The following is a 16,169-nucleotide window of genomic DNA, read 5'->3' on the forward strand; positions in this document are numbered from 1 at the left end:
GCTGGTATTTGCGAGTGGATAAACAAAAGAGACACACCAGCCAGCCTCTCTTCTGCCACCCTGCAGTGCCCCATTTCTTGCTATAAACAGCCAAAAAGTACAAGGAAATTCAAGTGTTGGGAAAAAGCTAAGACAACACAAATCATAACACTGTAGGGGGTGAGGAGTTAAGGACAGCTGCCAAGCTTTCAATCACTCCTTGGTTCTCCAGAGTGTTGTGTTTCTTTTGTTTGACCGGTTTTGCCTCCCACATTCCTGTAAAGCACCTGGTCCAATCTGTTACCAGCATCACCAGCCCCGCCTTCTTGTTCTTGCCTTCTAATGGGTACTCTGGCATGGGATTAAACTGTAGACACCACCCTACCCAAGCCATTCCACACCATCTTTAAGCAACAACACCACCAACAAACAGCCACAATGAAGGTTCTAGTCTCTGCCTTCCTTCTGTTGCTGCCAGCCATGCTCACGGTCTCCAGCAGACCAAATCCAGGTAAATGAGATGAAATCATATTCTCTCTTTTCTTTCTCTCCCTCCCTTCCTCTTTACCTCCTCTTCCCTCCTTCCCCCCAACTAATTTTCTTCCCCCTTGAGACAGGGTGTTGATACGTAGCCCAGGCTGACCTGAAACTTGCACTCTTCCTACCTCAGCATCCCGAGTACCAGCGTTATGTAGGCATGTGCCACCATGCCCTGCTCAAGATTACTTTGTACCTCACCTATAATGTGCACATACCAAAAATTAATTTGATATTAATGGAGGAAATGGAGTAGGAAATGTGGCAAATCCAACAACATACCCATTAAAGTATTCTTTTAGCTACAAGTTGGAGCAATTAAGTTAGTCTTTCTCAGTGTCAGTATCATCATTAACAAAAAGGAAGTACCCTACTTATCCCAAAGAGTCTGTGAACTTTAAGAAACATTGCCAAAGTGTGTGCAACTGAAGCTGGCAACATACACACATGCATACACACAGCCCAGACCAGACCCACTTTCCTTCCCTAACCTCTCCTAGAAAAGTCACAAATTTCCTCAGGTCTCAATTAAAGATTGTGGTAGAAATTAAAGAAATTAAGAGTTTTATATTTTTCTAGAGCTTGCCAGTTAAGTCACTGATGATACAAACTGGACAGTCCTATCAGCAGGCAGTGGCCATGCAGACACTTTGGTCATGCCGCGCTCTGTTAAATTGGTCTGCCTTGGGGGAAGCAGACCTTAGTAGTGGTTCTGAATCTGCTCCGGTTTTCATCAGAGCCAATGTGACCCAGCCCTTCACAGACCACCACACAAAAGCAAGATCATCTCCATCCATGTATCTTTCTACTTGAGAATACTATCCCTCTCAGCCCCTCGGCTATTTGAGGGTGAAATAACTTGTGGCAAACTCAGCAGCAATCCTAAATTTAGGATCACCTGTCTTCTACAATGTCCAACTTCTCTCCTTTCTAGAGAAAGTTCTTTGGAAATTGCTGGGTTCTACAATCCTGGACGGGAAGGCATCCCTATCACTATGATGGACACGGGGCTAGAGTCCTCCCCATGTACTCAAAGTTCTAGTCCCAACCTACTTTTCCAGTCCACTCTCCTCCACTCACAAAGATACACTCTATGCTCTGCTCAGACTAGACTGCTGATTCCCAACACGTCCTATGTTGTCAAACCAGATCAGCTTTACTCACATATCCAGCTCGAAAACTCACACCTTCCCACTCCTCCACTGATTCCTCCCTCAGCTACACACAGCTCTCCCCTTGCTGACTACACTCAGTTTAAATAAGACTCTTTTGCACGTATCATAGTCTGTCTCACAATTTAAGGGTACACCTTCTATTTGTTCTCCGTCCTTAATCACCTTGGTGACACAAACTGATATATCATTTCCATAACCCTCACACTATGCAGTATAGCACTCAGCAAATATTAGCTAAGTGCTCTGGTTTCTAAGATCAAAATGATTCATTTCTATGACTCTATGCCAGGCTGTGATGGCAATATTTTTTTCCTTGTTGCTGTTAGTGTGAGTATGTGTATTAAACACAGAACCCCATGCATCCTGGATGTGTAAGTAAAGTTGAGCTGGTTTGAAAAGGGAGAGGGACAAAAAGAATACATAAGAACGTATTTTTAAAAATTGTGAACAAATTACTTATAATAGATTACTCCCTATTTGTAATATTACTTGATGATATTACTTATGGTAATAGCTGACATGTGTTAAGAAATCCTGTACTGCAGGCACTGTTTTAAGTGTTACAATAAATACACTGTGATCTCATTTTGTATTTACAAAATGTAATGGGGGCTGGAGAGATGACTCTGGAGTTAAGAGCACTGGTTTTTCTTCCAGAGAACCCAGGCTTTGTTTGATTCCTACACCCAAATGGCTGCTCACAATCCTATGATCTCCAGTCCCAGGGGATCCAATGCCCTCTTCTGGCCTCTGTGGACATAGCATGCATACCATGCATGAGCAAACGTGAAATACTCATACACATAAAAAATAATAATCTTTAAAAACAGGAGGGACTGAAGAGATGGCTCAGAGGTTAAAATCAGACCACTCTTTCAGATGACCTGGGTCCAGATTCCAGCATCCCGATGGTGTCTTACAAATGTCTGTAACTCCAGTCCCAGGGGATCTGATGCCCTCTTCTGGCCTCTTAAGTCACCAGACACACCAGTGGTGCACAGATGTACATGCGGACAAAATACCCATAGGTTGAGGAATAATCTTTTTGTATACTGTGAAGATGTGTCACTCTGATTGGTTTAATGGGGAAAAAAAGCTGAATGCCCAATAGCTAGGCAGGATTTCCAGGCACACAGGATGCTGGGATGAAAAAGGGCAGAGTCGTGAGGAGACACCAGGGACATAGAGCAAGCAGCATGGGCCTTACAAAATAAAAGAACTAAGCCACGTAAAAGAACATAGATTAAAAGATATGGATTAATTTAAATTATAAGAGTGAGCTAGAAACAAGCCTAAGCTATTGGCCAAGTTTTCATAATTAATAAGCAGTTTCCATTATTTGGAAGCTAGCAGGTAGGACAGAGAAAGACTCTACACCCATACGCATAAAATTAAAATTTAAAAAAACAGGAAACTGTCATTAACACAGTAACATTGGCTAATCTCTTAAATATTCAAAGTGTCCTAATTATTCTGCTAACATCATTTTCTAGTCCAGAAGCCAATTTAGAACTCACAGTGAGTAAAACTGTCATGTCACCTTGGTGTCCTCCAAGCTAGGGCAGCTCCTGTCTTTCCTCCTCTTTCCTGGGAGTTCTTGGTATATTTTTGAAGAGTACTGAAAAGTAAAATGCTCTCAGTATGGGGCTTTCCAGTGTTTTCTCATGATAAAGTTCTGCTTATTCACTTAGTGCAACAATATCACAGAAGGGCTAGCAAGAGAAGAGGCCTCAGTGGGTAAATGTGCTTGCCGTCAAAGTCTGGAGACCTGAGTTCGATACCCACTGTGGAAGGGGAGAACAGACTCCACAAATTGTCCTCTAAGCTCCACACATGTGCTTTGGTTTCACACTTCCCCCACCCACACCACATGCACAAACAATAATTAATTTAAAAATTAAAGGCAGTTGTGAGCCACCCGATGTGGGTGCTGGGAACTGAACTCAGGTCCTCTGAGAAAGCAGTAAGTGCTCATAACCACTGAGCCATCTCTCCAGGCCCTCTTCCTTTTAGTTATCCACCTACTTGTTTATAGCTGTATGGACCCAGAGTCAGACACTCATGGGTTTTAACCCAACTACTACCATCATTTATTATGTTATCACGTTGTCCTTCAGGTTGGTTTCCAGAGGGTTTTACTGTTTCCATCATTTTTATTTTGGGGGGGGGGCAGTTCCTTACTTTCTGACACAAGAGGTTTCAGGCTTATCTTATATTTTCCTGGTCCATGGAATAAGCCACCTCCAGGGATCCCCGTTTCTTCTCATGGGCTGAAATATGCCCTTTGCTGGAGCTGCAGGTGGTGTGATCACTGTCTTCAGAAAAACAAGTAGAAGCCAAGTGTGTTGGCACATGCCTGAAATCCCAGCACCTAAAGGCTGGGGTAGAAGGATCAAGAGTTCAAGTTTATCCCCAGTTATTTATCAAGTTTGAGGTCAAGGGAAGAAAGGAAGAAAACAACTACCAGTCCTCAGTGACAACTCATATCCTGAACAGATGTCTGGATATGGAACATTCACAGATCATTTATTCCTCAGCAAGGTGGGCATTACTTATCCTTGTTTTATAAGTCAGACACTCACAGATCCAAGAAGTATACATCATACAGTTAAGTGACAGAGCCCATAGGGAGCCCCAGATCTATCTGGATAGAAAGTTCACTGGGCAAGTGTTTACCAAGACTAATTTTTGATGAAACATAAATTTGCTTTTTATGGCCTTAATAATAACATGCTTATTTTAACACATTAGAAAAGAAAATATCCCAGTCTAGCCTGCTGGGCTAATCTTGGCCACTCAACAGACAGAGACCAAGACAGAGAGAGGAGGAGAGGGAGTAAAGATGGACATAATACTAAGACTACATGACATTCATAATTCCTCACAAGATGAAGCTACTTTATAAAATAAATCTAGAGGAAAAGTTGAACAGACGGCTCAGTGGCTAAAATCACTCTGTTCCTGTATACAACCCAGGACTGATTCCCAGCACCCATATGGCAGCTCACAACCATCCACAACTACAGGAATCAACACCCTTTTCTAGACTCCAAAGACATCAGACATGCATGTGGTGCACACACATACATGCAGGCAAAACACTCATACACAAAAAAATAATAAATCTTAAAAAAAAATAAAATTAACTGGACAGTGGTGGCACACGCCTTTAATCCCAGCACTCGGGGGGCAGCTGAAGGTGGTTCTCTGTGAGTTCAAGGCCAACCCAGTCTACAAGAGCTAGTTCCAGGACACCTAGAGCTGTTACACAGAGAAACCCTGTCTCGAAAAACAGAAAAAAAAATCTTAAATAAATGTGTAATCTTGAGCACGGCACCACACCACTCACCTGTTAATTCTAGCACTTGGGAGATTGAAACAGAAGGATCTGTAGCTCAAGGTCATCCTCACTTCTGTAGTGAGCTCAAGACTATCCTGAACTACAAGACTTTACCTCAAAATAAAATGATGATAATGGAGTTTGTTGTACTTTCAAATTTTTTCCCAATAGTCTTACAATTTCTAAATATCTAAATGTAATCACTAAGAATTTTTAAAGTTCTATATTTAGGGATTCAACTAAGTCATCTACATGATTTCTTCTGGCTTTAATATTTTATGGCTTCTTGCTGAAATGAGGAATAGCGGCCATTCAAGGAGAAAATGCTAGAAAAAAATAGAAGCAAGGGCTGTGCCCATCTAAATTATTTTAATAGTGCTCAAAACATCACATGAGAACATTGAAAAAAAGGCTCTGGAAAATGATGCAACACCACCCATCTGTGTGACAAAAAGGGCACAAGTCTGGGGAGAGGAGCCCAAACTGAACCTGATGATCTCTAACAGAGCCCTCTCCAAACGCTTGTCTGTGCACCTACTGAACAAGCACTTACTAAATACCATGTGCTAGGAACAGTGAGCTCTGTCAGAGCTGACCTATGGATTCTGAGGCTAGTGGAGGAGAAAGGTTTGTTTCTATTCATTAGGAGTGTCATAACAAGTTACCACAGCTGAGGTGGCTTTAGGGACAAATTTTATTTATCTCACATTTCTGGAGACTGGAAATCTAAAACTGAGGTACCAGAAGGTCTGAATCTCTTAGAACCAGCAGAAACTTATTTTTCATCGTTCCAAAAGTAGAGCTTCTGAGATTAGGGTTTTGGTATGATTGATTCAGGTAAGAGTCATCCCCCTGTGTGTAGACAATCAATTCTCATACACTGGAAATTAAAGGTTCCCAGAGGTCCCTTTCCACAAAGGTATTAATCTCACTCCTGGGAGCTCTACTTTCATGATCTAATTAGCCCCCAAAGCCCCCACTTCCTAATACAATCACACTAGGGACTAGGATTCTAACATAGAAGCTTTTTTAAGGATTCATTTATTGTATTTGATGTATATGAATGCTTTGCCCATGTGTATGTTTGTGTACCATATGCCTGCAGTGCCCCAGAGGCCAGAACAGGAAGTCAGGTCCCCTGGAACCCGAGTTACAGTAGGTTATAAACTGCCCTGAGCACCAGCAGGAAGTGCTCTTGCCGGCTGCCCTGCCTCCTCAGCCCCAACACAGAGGTTTTAAGAGGACATATTCTGCTAGCATCTCACTGTATCATCGATCACATGGTTTTTTGCTATGTACACATCTTTAAGGGTTTTTTTTTGGTGGGGGGGGGGGCATTGAGACAGGAAACAGGGTTTCTTCTGTGTAGCTCTGGCTGTTCTGGAACTCATTCTGTAGACCAGACTGGGCTTGAACCCACAGAGATTTTCCTGTCTCTGCCTCTGCCTCTCTGGTGCTGGGCATGTGCCACCACACCTGGATCATTTTCTTATAATACTGGATTAAAAAACACCACAAAAGCCTTATTTTAGCTTAATTGTCATTTTTAAAACCCTATCTCCAAATATACTCATTTTGAGGAAGTAGAGGTTAGATCTTCAATGTGTGAATTTAGGAGGATGGAGTTCATTCAGTCCATAACAGATTTAAAGTGACAAATTACACAAGAATAATTCAAGCATAGTAACTCATCTGTAATCTGGAATCAGTGTTAGAGAGATAGCTGAAAGTTCAAGGACAGCTTGGACTATACAGCAAGACCCTTTCCCAACCAAAAACAACAACAAAAATGAGCTGGGCATTGGCAGGGGTGGAAGCTGGGGGATTCAGAGTCCAGGTGTAGTAATATGGAGCGGCGGCGGGGCTACGTCCCCAAAACCCCAGCCGCCGGCTCTGCCCGGCTAGCTTATGCCCCAAATAATTACACGGACACTGTATTCTTTTAAACACTGCTCTGGCCCATTTTTAATCATCTGTGTAGCGCCCCTAGGTGCGCTTACCGGGAAGATTCTAGCCTAAGTCCATCCTGGGTCGGAGCTGGGGCATGGTGTGCGTCTTCCCTGGAGCAGGTAGCATGGCGTCTCTCCTGAGGCGTCTGCTCCGGAGAGCAGAGCTGTGGAGTCTGACCTCACTTCCTCTTTCTCCCAGCCTTCCCTTCTGTTTACTTCACCCACCTAAGGGTGGGCCTATCAAATGGGCCTAGCAGTTTCTTTATTGCTTAAACAATGAAATCAACAGATTGATATATGACACTCCACATCACTTCCCCTTTTTCTGTTTAAACAAAAAAAGGAAGGCTTTAACCTTAACATAGCAAAATTACATATAACAAAACAGTTATCAAGTAAAAGTTACATCAGAAACATTTATACATATAACAAAATTGACCTTAAATCTCTATAAATAAAGCAAAATCTATACTAATGCAAATTATTCATACCTATATCATATCCCCCTTTAAATGTAAAAGAACGTTTATAAACCATATTTGGGAACATGGGCGCAGTTTTTTTCTCCAAACTGCTTTTTGCTGAATGGGGGCGTCGTTAATCAGATTATTTAGGGTGTAACCTGTGTGCCAGGTTTATCTCAGTTGGCAGTTGAGCAAAGCAATTTTTTGAAGATGTTCACAGCAACCCTTTAGGAGGACGTGGTCCATCATACCAAATCGGAATAGAAGAAATGAACAGGGTCTCATCCTCTGTGAAAACAAAAGAAGACTCTCTCCAAAGTATCATATCCTTAGACCCAAATTCTGAAGTCATACCCTCATGATATCCATTCTGGTTTCACTTGGCAGCCCATATAATGAAATGTCTCTCTGTACTTAGCTCCTTCACAGTTAAAAATTTTAAAGAAAACATAATGTACATAATCCAGACTCTCTGTGAATTTTTTATTTTTATGCGGCTTATTTTTACTCTATTATTTTACTTTATTTTGTCTCTTTAAAGACTTTACTTTTACTTTTTTTTTTTTAACCATTAACTTTATTTTTTATATTTTTTTTCTTTTCTCTCCCAAGCCAACGTACATTCATCCAACAGTGTGACTCATTTATTGGTCTGAATCTGTCCTATTGTGAATCTGTAATTTTTTACCATCCAGGAGCACTTTTGATTTGTGCCTTTAAATCACTAGGCGCTTAAGAATCTAAGCTGTGACATTCCTAGGTTAACTTTTTGTTTTTTGAGCGTACATCTTTGACCTGGAATAACCCTGTAGACCAGGCCGTCTTTGAACTCTCAAAGATCCGCCTGTCTCTGCCTCCCAGGCATTGGGATTAAAGGTGTTTGCTACTACACTTTGAACTCACAGAGATCTGTTTATCTCTGCCTTTTAAGCACTGGGATTAAAGGCGTGTGCTACCACACCTTGAAGTCACAGAAGTTTGCTTTAAGAATTTTAACTTTTAGTCTGTATATATTTTTAACACATTTTAAACCATTTAGAAATTTTCTGTCTTTGAATCTCTCTTTACTGTATATCTCTCTTTTTTTGATGACAAGAGCCTTTAATTTGTCAAGCAATATCAGTAGGACTAAAGGCGTGGCTTTGCCAGCTAGATCCAGTCCATTTCTTAGCTTTTCAGCCTCATGGCTGAGGTACAGGCTGCAAGGTCCCTGCCAGCCAGCGAGCTACAACAGACAACACTCAAATCCTCTCTCGGTAGCCGGCCCTCCTGCCTCAAACAGTCAGAGTTTGCCCTGGCAGGACAGCCCAGAAAGCCGGCATTTTTAAACGGCGCAGCTTTTTTCCTGCTACGCCTGAAAACCGAAAAGCACGCGTTTAGCTTTTTATCAACACTGTTTAAGTGTTTTGTGGCAGGACCTCTTAATGAGCCGCAGGGTTTTGTAGCTAAAGCTGAGTCAGGAAGCCTCTTGGGGCTACCAGGTAGGAGCGGCACTCAGCACTTTAATTCTGAGACTGAGCGTGCAGCACAGAAATTCTTTTCATCCAAGTTACATCCAGATCTGACACGCTGAGCACTACGCAGTCTGAAAACACATCTCTGTATGGCAGCAGAAATCCGCCATGCTCTTTCGCCTGCCTAAGCCTGATTCTGCCTTCTGCCCAGGAGCAGGCGCGGAGCTCTGAGTCATCGTCAAGGTCTCAGAGCACTCTCCTTTAGATCCCAAGCGGGAACACAAACATAAAGCCAGAGTTTGCACTGGCGGCACAGCCCCAGGAAGCCACGCTTTGAAATGACACAGCGTTTTTTCTGCTGCTGTTGCCGAATCAGGAAATCTCTCTACAGCACGCCACCAACAAACAGCAAAAATCTGTGTTAAACTCTCTCTTCCTTATTTTTAAGCCTTCTCAGGTTTTTTAAGTAGGTTTAGTTAGCCACACGTCTGGGCGTCATTTGTAGTAATATGGAGCGGCGGCGGGGCTACGTCCCCAAAACCCCAGCCGCCGGCTCTGCCCGGCTAGCTTATGCCCCAAATAATTACACGGACACTGTATTCTTTTAAACACTGCTCTGGCCCATTTTTAATCATCTATGTAGCGCCCCTAGGTGCGCTTACCGGGAAGATTCTAGCCTAAGTCCATCCTGGGTCGGAGCTGGGGCATGGTGTGCGTCTTCCCTGGAGCAGGTAGCATGGCGTCTCTCCTGAGGCGTCTGCTCCGGAGAGCAGAGCTGTGGAGTCTGACCTCACTTCCTCTTTCTCCCAGCCTTCCCTTCTGTTTACTTCACCCACCTAAGGGTGGGCCTATCAAATGGGCCTAGCAGTTTCTTTATTGCTTAAACAATGAAATCAACAGATTGATATATGACACTCCACATCATCCAGGTCCAACCCCAGTTATACTATGAAGACCCTGTTTCAGAGAAAGAATAATTTAAACAAAATAAGAAACATATGACGGCATATTTGATTGTTTTCATGGTACTATGGATCAAATCCAGGCTATCGCACATGCCAGACAAACACTTAGATTCCCAATCTGCTATTGATTTTAACAGGAAATATCACTAACTAAAATTAGGGAATTGTCATGTGGTCCCAGTTCTAGCTGGAGATTCTAAAATCTATAAGCCTTTATCTTTTTATAATTTTAGCCTGGTTGGTTGGTTGTTGTCAATTTGACTATGGTCATCTGAAAAAAAGGAACCTCTGTTCTTAAGAAAGAACCTCCTTAAGATTGGCCTGTAGGAAATATGTAGGGTATTTTCTTGAATAATGATTGTTGTGGGAAGGCCTAGTTCACTATAAGTGGTGAGTCCCCTAGGCAAGTAATCTTGGGATGTATAAGAAAGCAAACTAAGCAAGCCAGGAGGAACGAGTTAATAAGCAGCCTTCCTCCATGACCTCTGCATCAGTTCCTGCATCCAGGTTCCAAACATGGGTTCCTACCTTGCCTTCCCTCAAGAAGTAATAAAGTGTGAGTTGTAAGGTGAAATAAACCCTTTCTTCCCAAAGTTGCTTTTGGTCATGGTCTCTTATCACAGCAATAGAAACCCTATGACAAATTTTGTATTATATCTAATTAATTTATTTTTCTTTGGGTGGGCACACATGCCACACACAGGGAATGTATGACAGTCTGAGAGGATAGCCCACAGGAGTCAACAATCTGCTACCATGTGAGTTCCAAGGATGGAACTCAGGTTGTCAAGATTGGTAGCAGGTGCCTTTCTCTGCTAAGCCATATCACCAGACTTAAACCTTCATCTTCTGTTGTCATAAACATATTTTAGGGGTGGGCTTGGTGATAAGCACCAATAATCCCAGCTACCAAGAAGCAGATTCTGATGGATCACTTAAGGCCAGAAGTTAGATGTACATTGAGCCGCATAGAAAGACCTTATCTCAAATATATGGAAGTTGTAGAATCAAATAACATAGGCTTGGATGCAATGTGTCTGTACCAGAGGAACAAACACAAATACTATCCTCTTAATAATCAACTGAAATTGTGTATTCAAACACAGCAACTTGGAGGTCAGGTGGAAATTTTGGTTTACAGTTATCTGCTGCTCCTTGCTCTCATCTAAGTTGTCAGTATTTTAATGAACGATGTGGGGGTTGCAGTCTCAATAACCCTATCATGTCTTCCCTTAGATTCAGAAGCTATTTTCTTCACTTTCTCAGCTAAAATTTTCAGTAGGCCTGATTTTTTTCTGTTGGCAGAGACTGCTTGTTCATTTGCCAGCTGCCCAGACCCGAATAATCACACAGAAATACTGTTGGGCCTATTAGCTCAGGCTCCTTATTAACTAACTCTTACATCTTAAATTAACCCATTTCTATTATTTTATATTTTACCATGAGGCTCATGGTTTGTTACCTCTTGCTTCTTGGGCAGCTACATGGCGTCTTTCTCCTTTGGCAGTTATGTGGCATCTCCCTGACTCTGCCTACTACTCTCTTTATATATTTCTTCCAGCCTAGTTATATTCTGCCCTGCCATAAGCCAAAGCAGATTCTTTATTTACCAATGGTAATAAAACATATTCATAACATACAGAGGGGAATCCCAAATCATTTTTCTTTTAAGATTTATTTATTTTTGCTTTGTACATGAGTGCCTGTGTAGGTCGGAAGAGGACACTGGATCCCCTGGAACTACAGTTATAGACGATTGCAAGCCACCATGTAGGTGCTAGCAATCAAATTTGGGTTCTCTCTGCAAGAGCAGAATTTGCTTTTAACCACTGGGCTATCTCTCCAGCCTTTAGGCTAGATTTTTAAGTCTCAGTTCCTTATCCATTTACAGTATTCCTCTTTTGGAGTACCCTAGAGCCCATCAATGGAAGGTGGGACAGACAGACAGAGACACAGAGAAACAGAGCTTGTGCTGATCTAAATACCCAAGTAGGGCAACTCTGGAGGATAGGGTCACAGAGAGCTGTCCTTTTCCAGTATCTGAAAGTAACCGCATATGCCTCCAACAGGGGTCGCCAAAAGCCATGGGGACCAACGCCAGGTTTCTGGGAGGTGGCTCCAGGAAGGCGGCCAAGAGTGTGAATGCAGAGGTCAGTAATTCAGCCTTGACCACAGAGTTGGCACTATAGTGACCCAAAACCTTCATCTCCCATAAGTCCCTCTGAGGCCAGGACAGATGTCTGAGCTAGCCTCAGCATCCCACCAGAGGTGGCACTAACACCTGCTTTCTCCATGAGCAGGACTCAGGAACTAGATTCCTATCAGGATTTTTGTGCCCCCCACCAACGCTTCCCCCCAAATTTCCTGTACCTTCCCAAAGGGTTTTACTTTCTCCTGGTTCCCCAAAAGCATCTTGTATTCTAGTCTTAGGCTGATGTTCCTTATAGAAAGGATTGAAAGCAGAAGAAATGTCAGCCTAAAAAGATACCTGGGCCCATTTTTTTCATTCTTCACTCTCCACAGGGATATCCCAAGGCCTCCTCTAAACATGTCAGCAAATCCCTGCCCACAGAGGTCACATGAAAACAACTTAGAAACCCAGGGGTTCACACAGCTTGAGGTCTCCATTGTTCTCCGTTGACCCTTTTCCCCAGCCAAGTCCATACTCTAAACATACCAACCTTCCCATCTAAGAAGTAGCCTGTTGTTTACAGATTGGTTCCTGAGAGCCCCGAAGAGAAAATCCACACCAGTGCTGGAATCACCAAAGAAGCAGTGTCCCTGTGATCATGTCAAGGACAGCGAGAAAAAAAACAGTAAGTTTCAAGAGGATGGCCTTCTTCCTTATACCACACTCAGTTCTATGAACTCACTAGGGATGGAGGCAAGGCCGAGAAGACCAAAATAAACACATGCATCAACCAGCCCCTTTCTATTCAATGCCAACTTGTAGGAAAACAGAAAGAACAAAAGCATTAGGATAGACTTGTTCTGAAAATAAAGAGATTTAACCAAAATCTTAGATTCTAGAACGTGTCGTTTATCAAAGTAAAGGAAGATAGAGAGGCTGTGACCTGCCCATTGATTTCTGAAGATGACACCAGTGTCAGTGTGGAACAGGATTTTGGCTTTTCTTTCATCTGGCAGTTGGTTTTTCTGTTTGTTTGTTTGTTTGTTTGTTTGTTTTCATTTTATGTGTGTGGGTACCTTGCCTGCATGTATTTAATCTCAATGCAGTGCCCTTGAAGACCAGAAAAGGGAATTAGATTTCCTGAGACACCATGTGGGTTCTGAGAACTGAACCTGAGGCCTCTATAGGGGAAACTCATGCTCTTAATTGCTGAGCCATCTTTCCATCCCCACAGTCTTTTTTAAAATGTTATTATACAAAAAAAAGTAAATAAAGGGCCAGAAAGATGGCTCAGAAGATGCTTGTAGTCAAATCTGATGACCTGAGTTCAATCCCTGACACCCACATGATAAAAGGAGAGAACAGACTACTGCAAGCTGCCCTCTGACTTCCAAATTTCCACTATGGCATGAATGCAACTCTACATATATGTGCACCCACCCACCCCCAACACACACACAAAATAAGACATGTTTTTTAAAGTATTATATTTCATTTTACTGCGTGTGTGTGTGTTTATGTTAGTATCACATGTGTGGAGGTCAGAGAAGAGAGTTGGGATTCAGTTCTCTCCTTCCACCATATTAGTCTCTGGGACTGAACTCAGGTCATAAACTTTGGCAAATGCCTTACCTGGTGAGCCATTTCTTCCACCCCTGTTTGATTTTTTTTATTCTGATTTGTCCATTCTCTGCCCCACCCCACCCCAACTTTTATTTGGTTTTTGAGACAGGGTTTCCCTGTGTAGCCCTGGATGTTCTGGAACTTACTTTGTAGACTAGGCTGGCCTTGAACTCCCATAGATCCACCTGTCTCTGCCTTCCAAGTGTGTGCCATCACCGCCCAGTTCGTTTGGCTTTTTGAGATAGATTTCCATTCTAGCCTAAGTTGACTTGGAACTCACTTTGTAGCTTAGGTAACCTCAGACTTAAAAGATCATACTGCTTCTGCCTCCTGAGTGCTACGATTATAGGCACACACTGCCACAGCCAGCTGCATCTCATAATTTCAAAAGTTTACATATAAACTTTGAAATGTTTTTAAAAGAGCTGGAGAGAAAGAGCAGCCATTTAGAGCACTCACTGCTCTTTCAGAGGACCAGAGTAGCCAGGCAATGATGGCACACACCTTTAATCCCAGCACAGGGATTAAATCACAGGGGCAGACTGTGAGTTCAAGGCCAGCCTGGTCTACAGAGCAAGTTCCAAGACAGCCAGAGCTACACAGAGAAACCCTGTCTTGAAATAAATCAGAGGACCAGAGTTTGGTTCCCAGCACAAATGTCAGGTGGCTCCCAACTACCTGGAACTCCAGCGCCAGGGGTTCTGAAATTCTATTCCAACCCCCACAGCACACACACATAAGTGGCACACACACACAAATAAAAATAAAACAAAGTATTTTTAAGTTTTTTATGACAGTATCCTTTTGTTTGTGCCCTAGGACACCAAAAGCACCACCGGAAGCCAAAGAGGCCCTCCAGAACCTGCCAGCAATTTCTCAAACGATGTCAACTAGCAAGTTTCTCTCTGCCCTTATAGTTCTGATACTCTACTCTCTCAAGTGAACACTCTCAGTGGAAAAGAGGTGATCACCCTAGAGCGCGTTCTTGCTCTCCCCACCCCATCCTCACCAACAGCATCCCAGTGCTCTCAGAAGGCACTGCCCAGCATATTGGTTACTGTGCCCTCTACTGTCATCTTCTCTCATCACTATTGATTTCAGTATGGGTTAAATAATTTAAAAATGACAGAGCCTCCATTCCTCTTGTTATTCAGCTCCCAAACCTGTTCCCAGAATCTTATGTTGGTACTTTTATTTCTTAGGTGAAATAAGTTTCATGTTCCTATTGTGTAGACCGTTTTTTTCAACCCAACACACCATAAAGACCTTCTGAAAAACCTGGTATATTTGACAGGCTTTCTGAAACTGGCCAATCAAAATGTCAAAAACTTTGACAATATGTTAGTGCTAAATGTTAATAGCAAAAAGTTCTGCTTTTGTTTAAGCTTTGCTTGCTTGCAGAAGTAATAAAGGACCTATAGAAGATTCTCTCTGCTGCAGCTGAGGGCCACTTACATTCTCCTACTCCTAAGGAGGAGGCTATAAGTTAGGCCCAGCCATGAATAAATTTTACCCTGCAATATCTTGGTGTTTAGCTCCTGGTTTTCGACACCATAACACTTATGCCTCTGTTCACCCTAAAAGAATCAAGGAAACCTCAGCTTCCTATTGGTCTCACTTGACCATAGGAAAATTAGCAAAGAAAATAGTTAAATACATACATAATGCATATATGAATATATGGTATATGAATATCAGTTAATTCAATCTAATGGGGTCTGACCACTCACATTCAATCCAGATGTCACCCTTTGCCCTGGTCATTCAAAACCCTGACCCAGATTCTACACGCATTTCTCCCTCCTTGACCCTCTTTCTCTCTCCATTGCCTGATTTTTATTCTTTCACCGTTTTAAGGTGTCTGAGTGTGGCATAGAAAGCGAGCAAAGCACTGAATCAGATACTGCCTGATTAACAATAATAAAGGTTTAGAAACTGTGCTTTCTTAGTATCTAGACAGACATCAATCAGTGTTTATGATTCCTATCATCATCATCATCCCCATTACTTCATTCTGTGGGTTTCTAATGCAATACAAGAATATAAATGTAGAAACACAGTTCAAAGCTATGAAGAAGGTATGAAGGATCTCAGCTGCAATTCAAAAGGGTTTTGAGCCTATAAAAATAGAGTGACATCAGTCTTTTTACTTTTTAGCATGGGTATAAAGTGATCAAAGCAACAATCTAAGACAATTGAACTGACAACTAGTTGTAAGAATTAATGAAGAGAAAACTATAATTGTAAGTGTACAGACTCCTCAAGTATTCTTCTGGCATCAGGAGTGGGATAAATACTGAACTATGGTGGTACCCACTTGTGGTCACGGAACTTGGGAAATGGAGACAAGAAGCTCAGGAACTCGAGGCCAACCTGGGCTACATAAGATTCCCATCTCTGGGCAGAGAACACTCATCAGCTCATCTAGAATCACCTCAGATGAAACAGAAGATTAAGTTGTCTTATGAGAAGGGCAATTGGTCATTTTAACTGAGTGGTGAGTGGGGTGGGGCCCTATTTATGACACAAGAGGGCAAGCCCCTCCCTTCTTG

The 16,169-nt window shown here is 42.4% G+C and overlaps 1 protein-coding gene and 1 long non-coding RNA gene across 2 annotated transcripts in view; one reads left to right on the top strand and one right to left on the bottom strand.

Moving 5' to 3' along the window:
- The window catches only part of LOC142858801 (uncharacterized), an 89,605-nt gene that overhangs the window by 71,079 nt on the left and 2,357 nt on the right, over positions 1-16,169 (bottom strand). The window lies entirely within an intron of this gene.
- Cxcl17 (C-X-C motif chemokine ligand 17) lies at positions 390-15,124 on the top strand. The gene is made up of 4 exons (XM_075958431.1): positions 390-490; positions 11,933-12,013; positions 12,578-12,679; positions 14,437-15,124. The coding sequence occupies exons 1-4, from the start codon at positions 418-420 to the stop codon at positions 14,532-14,534; spliced, it is 354 nt and encodes a 117-aa protein (XP_075814546.1). The 5' UTR covers positions 390-417; the 3' UTR covers positions 14,535-15,124.

Source organism: Microtus pennsylvanicus, chromosome 1 (genome assembly GCF_037038515.1).
Source record: "Microtus pennsylvanicus isolate mMicPen1 chromosome 1, mMicPen1.hap1, whole genome shotgun sequence".
Taxonomy (NCBI): domain Eukaryota; kingdom Metazoa; phylum Chordata; class Mammalia; order Rodentia; family Cricetidae; genus Microtus; species Microtus pennsylvanicus.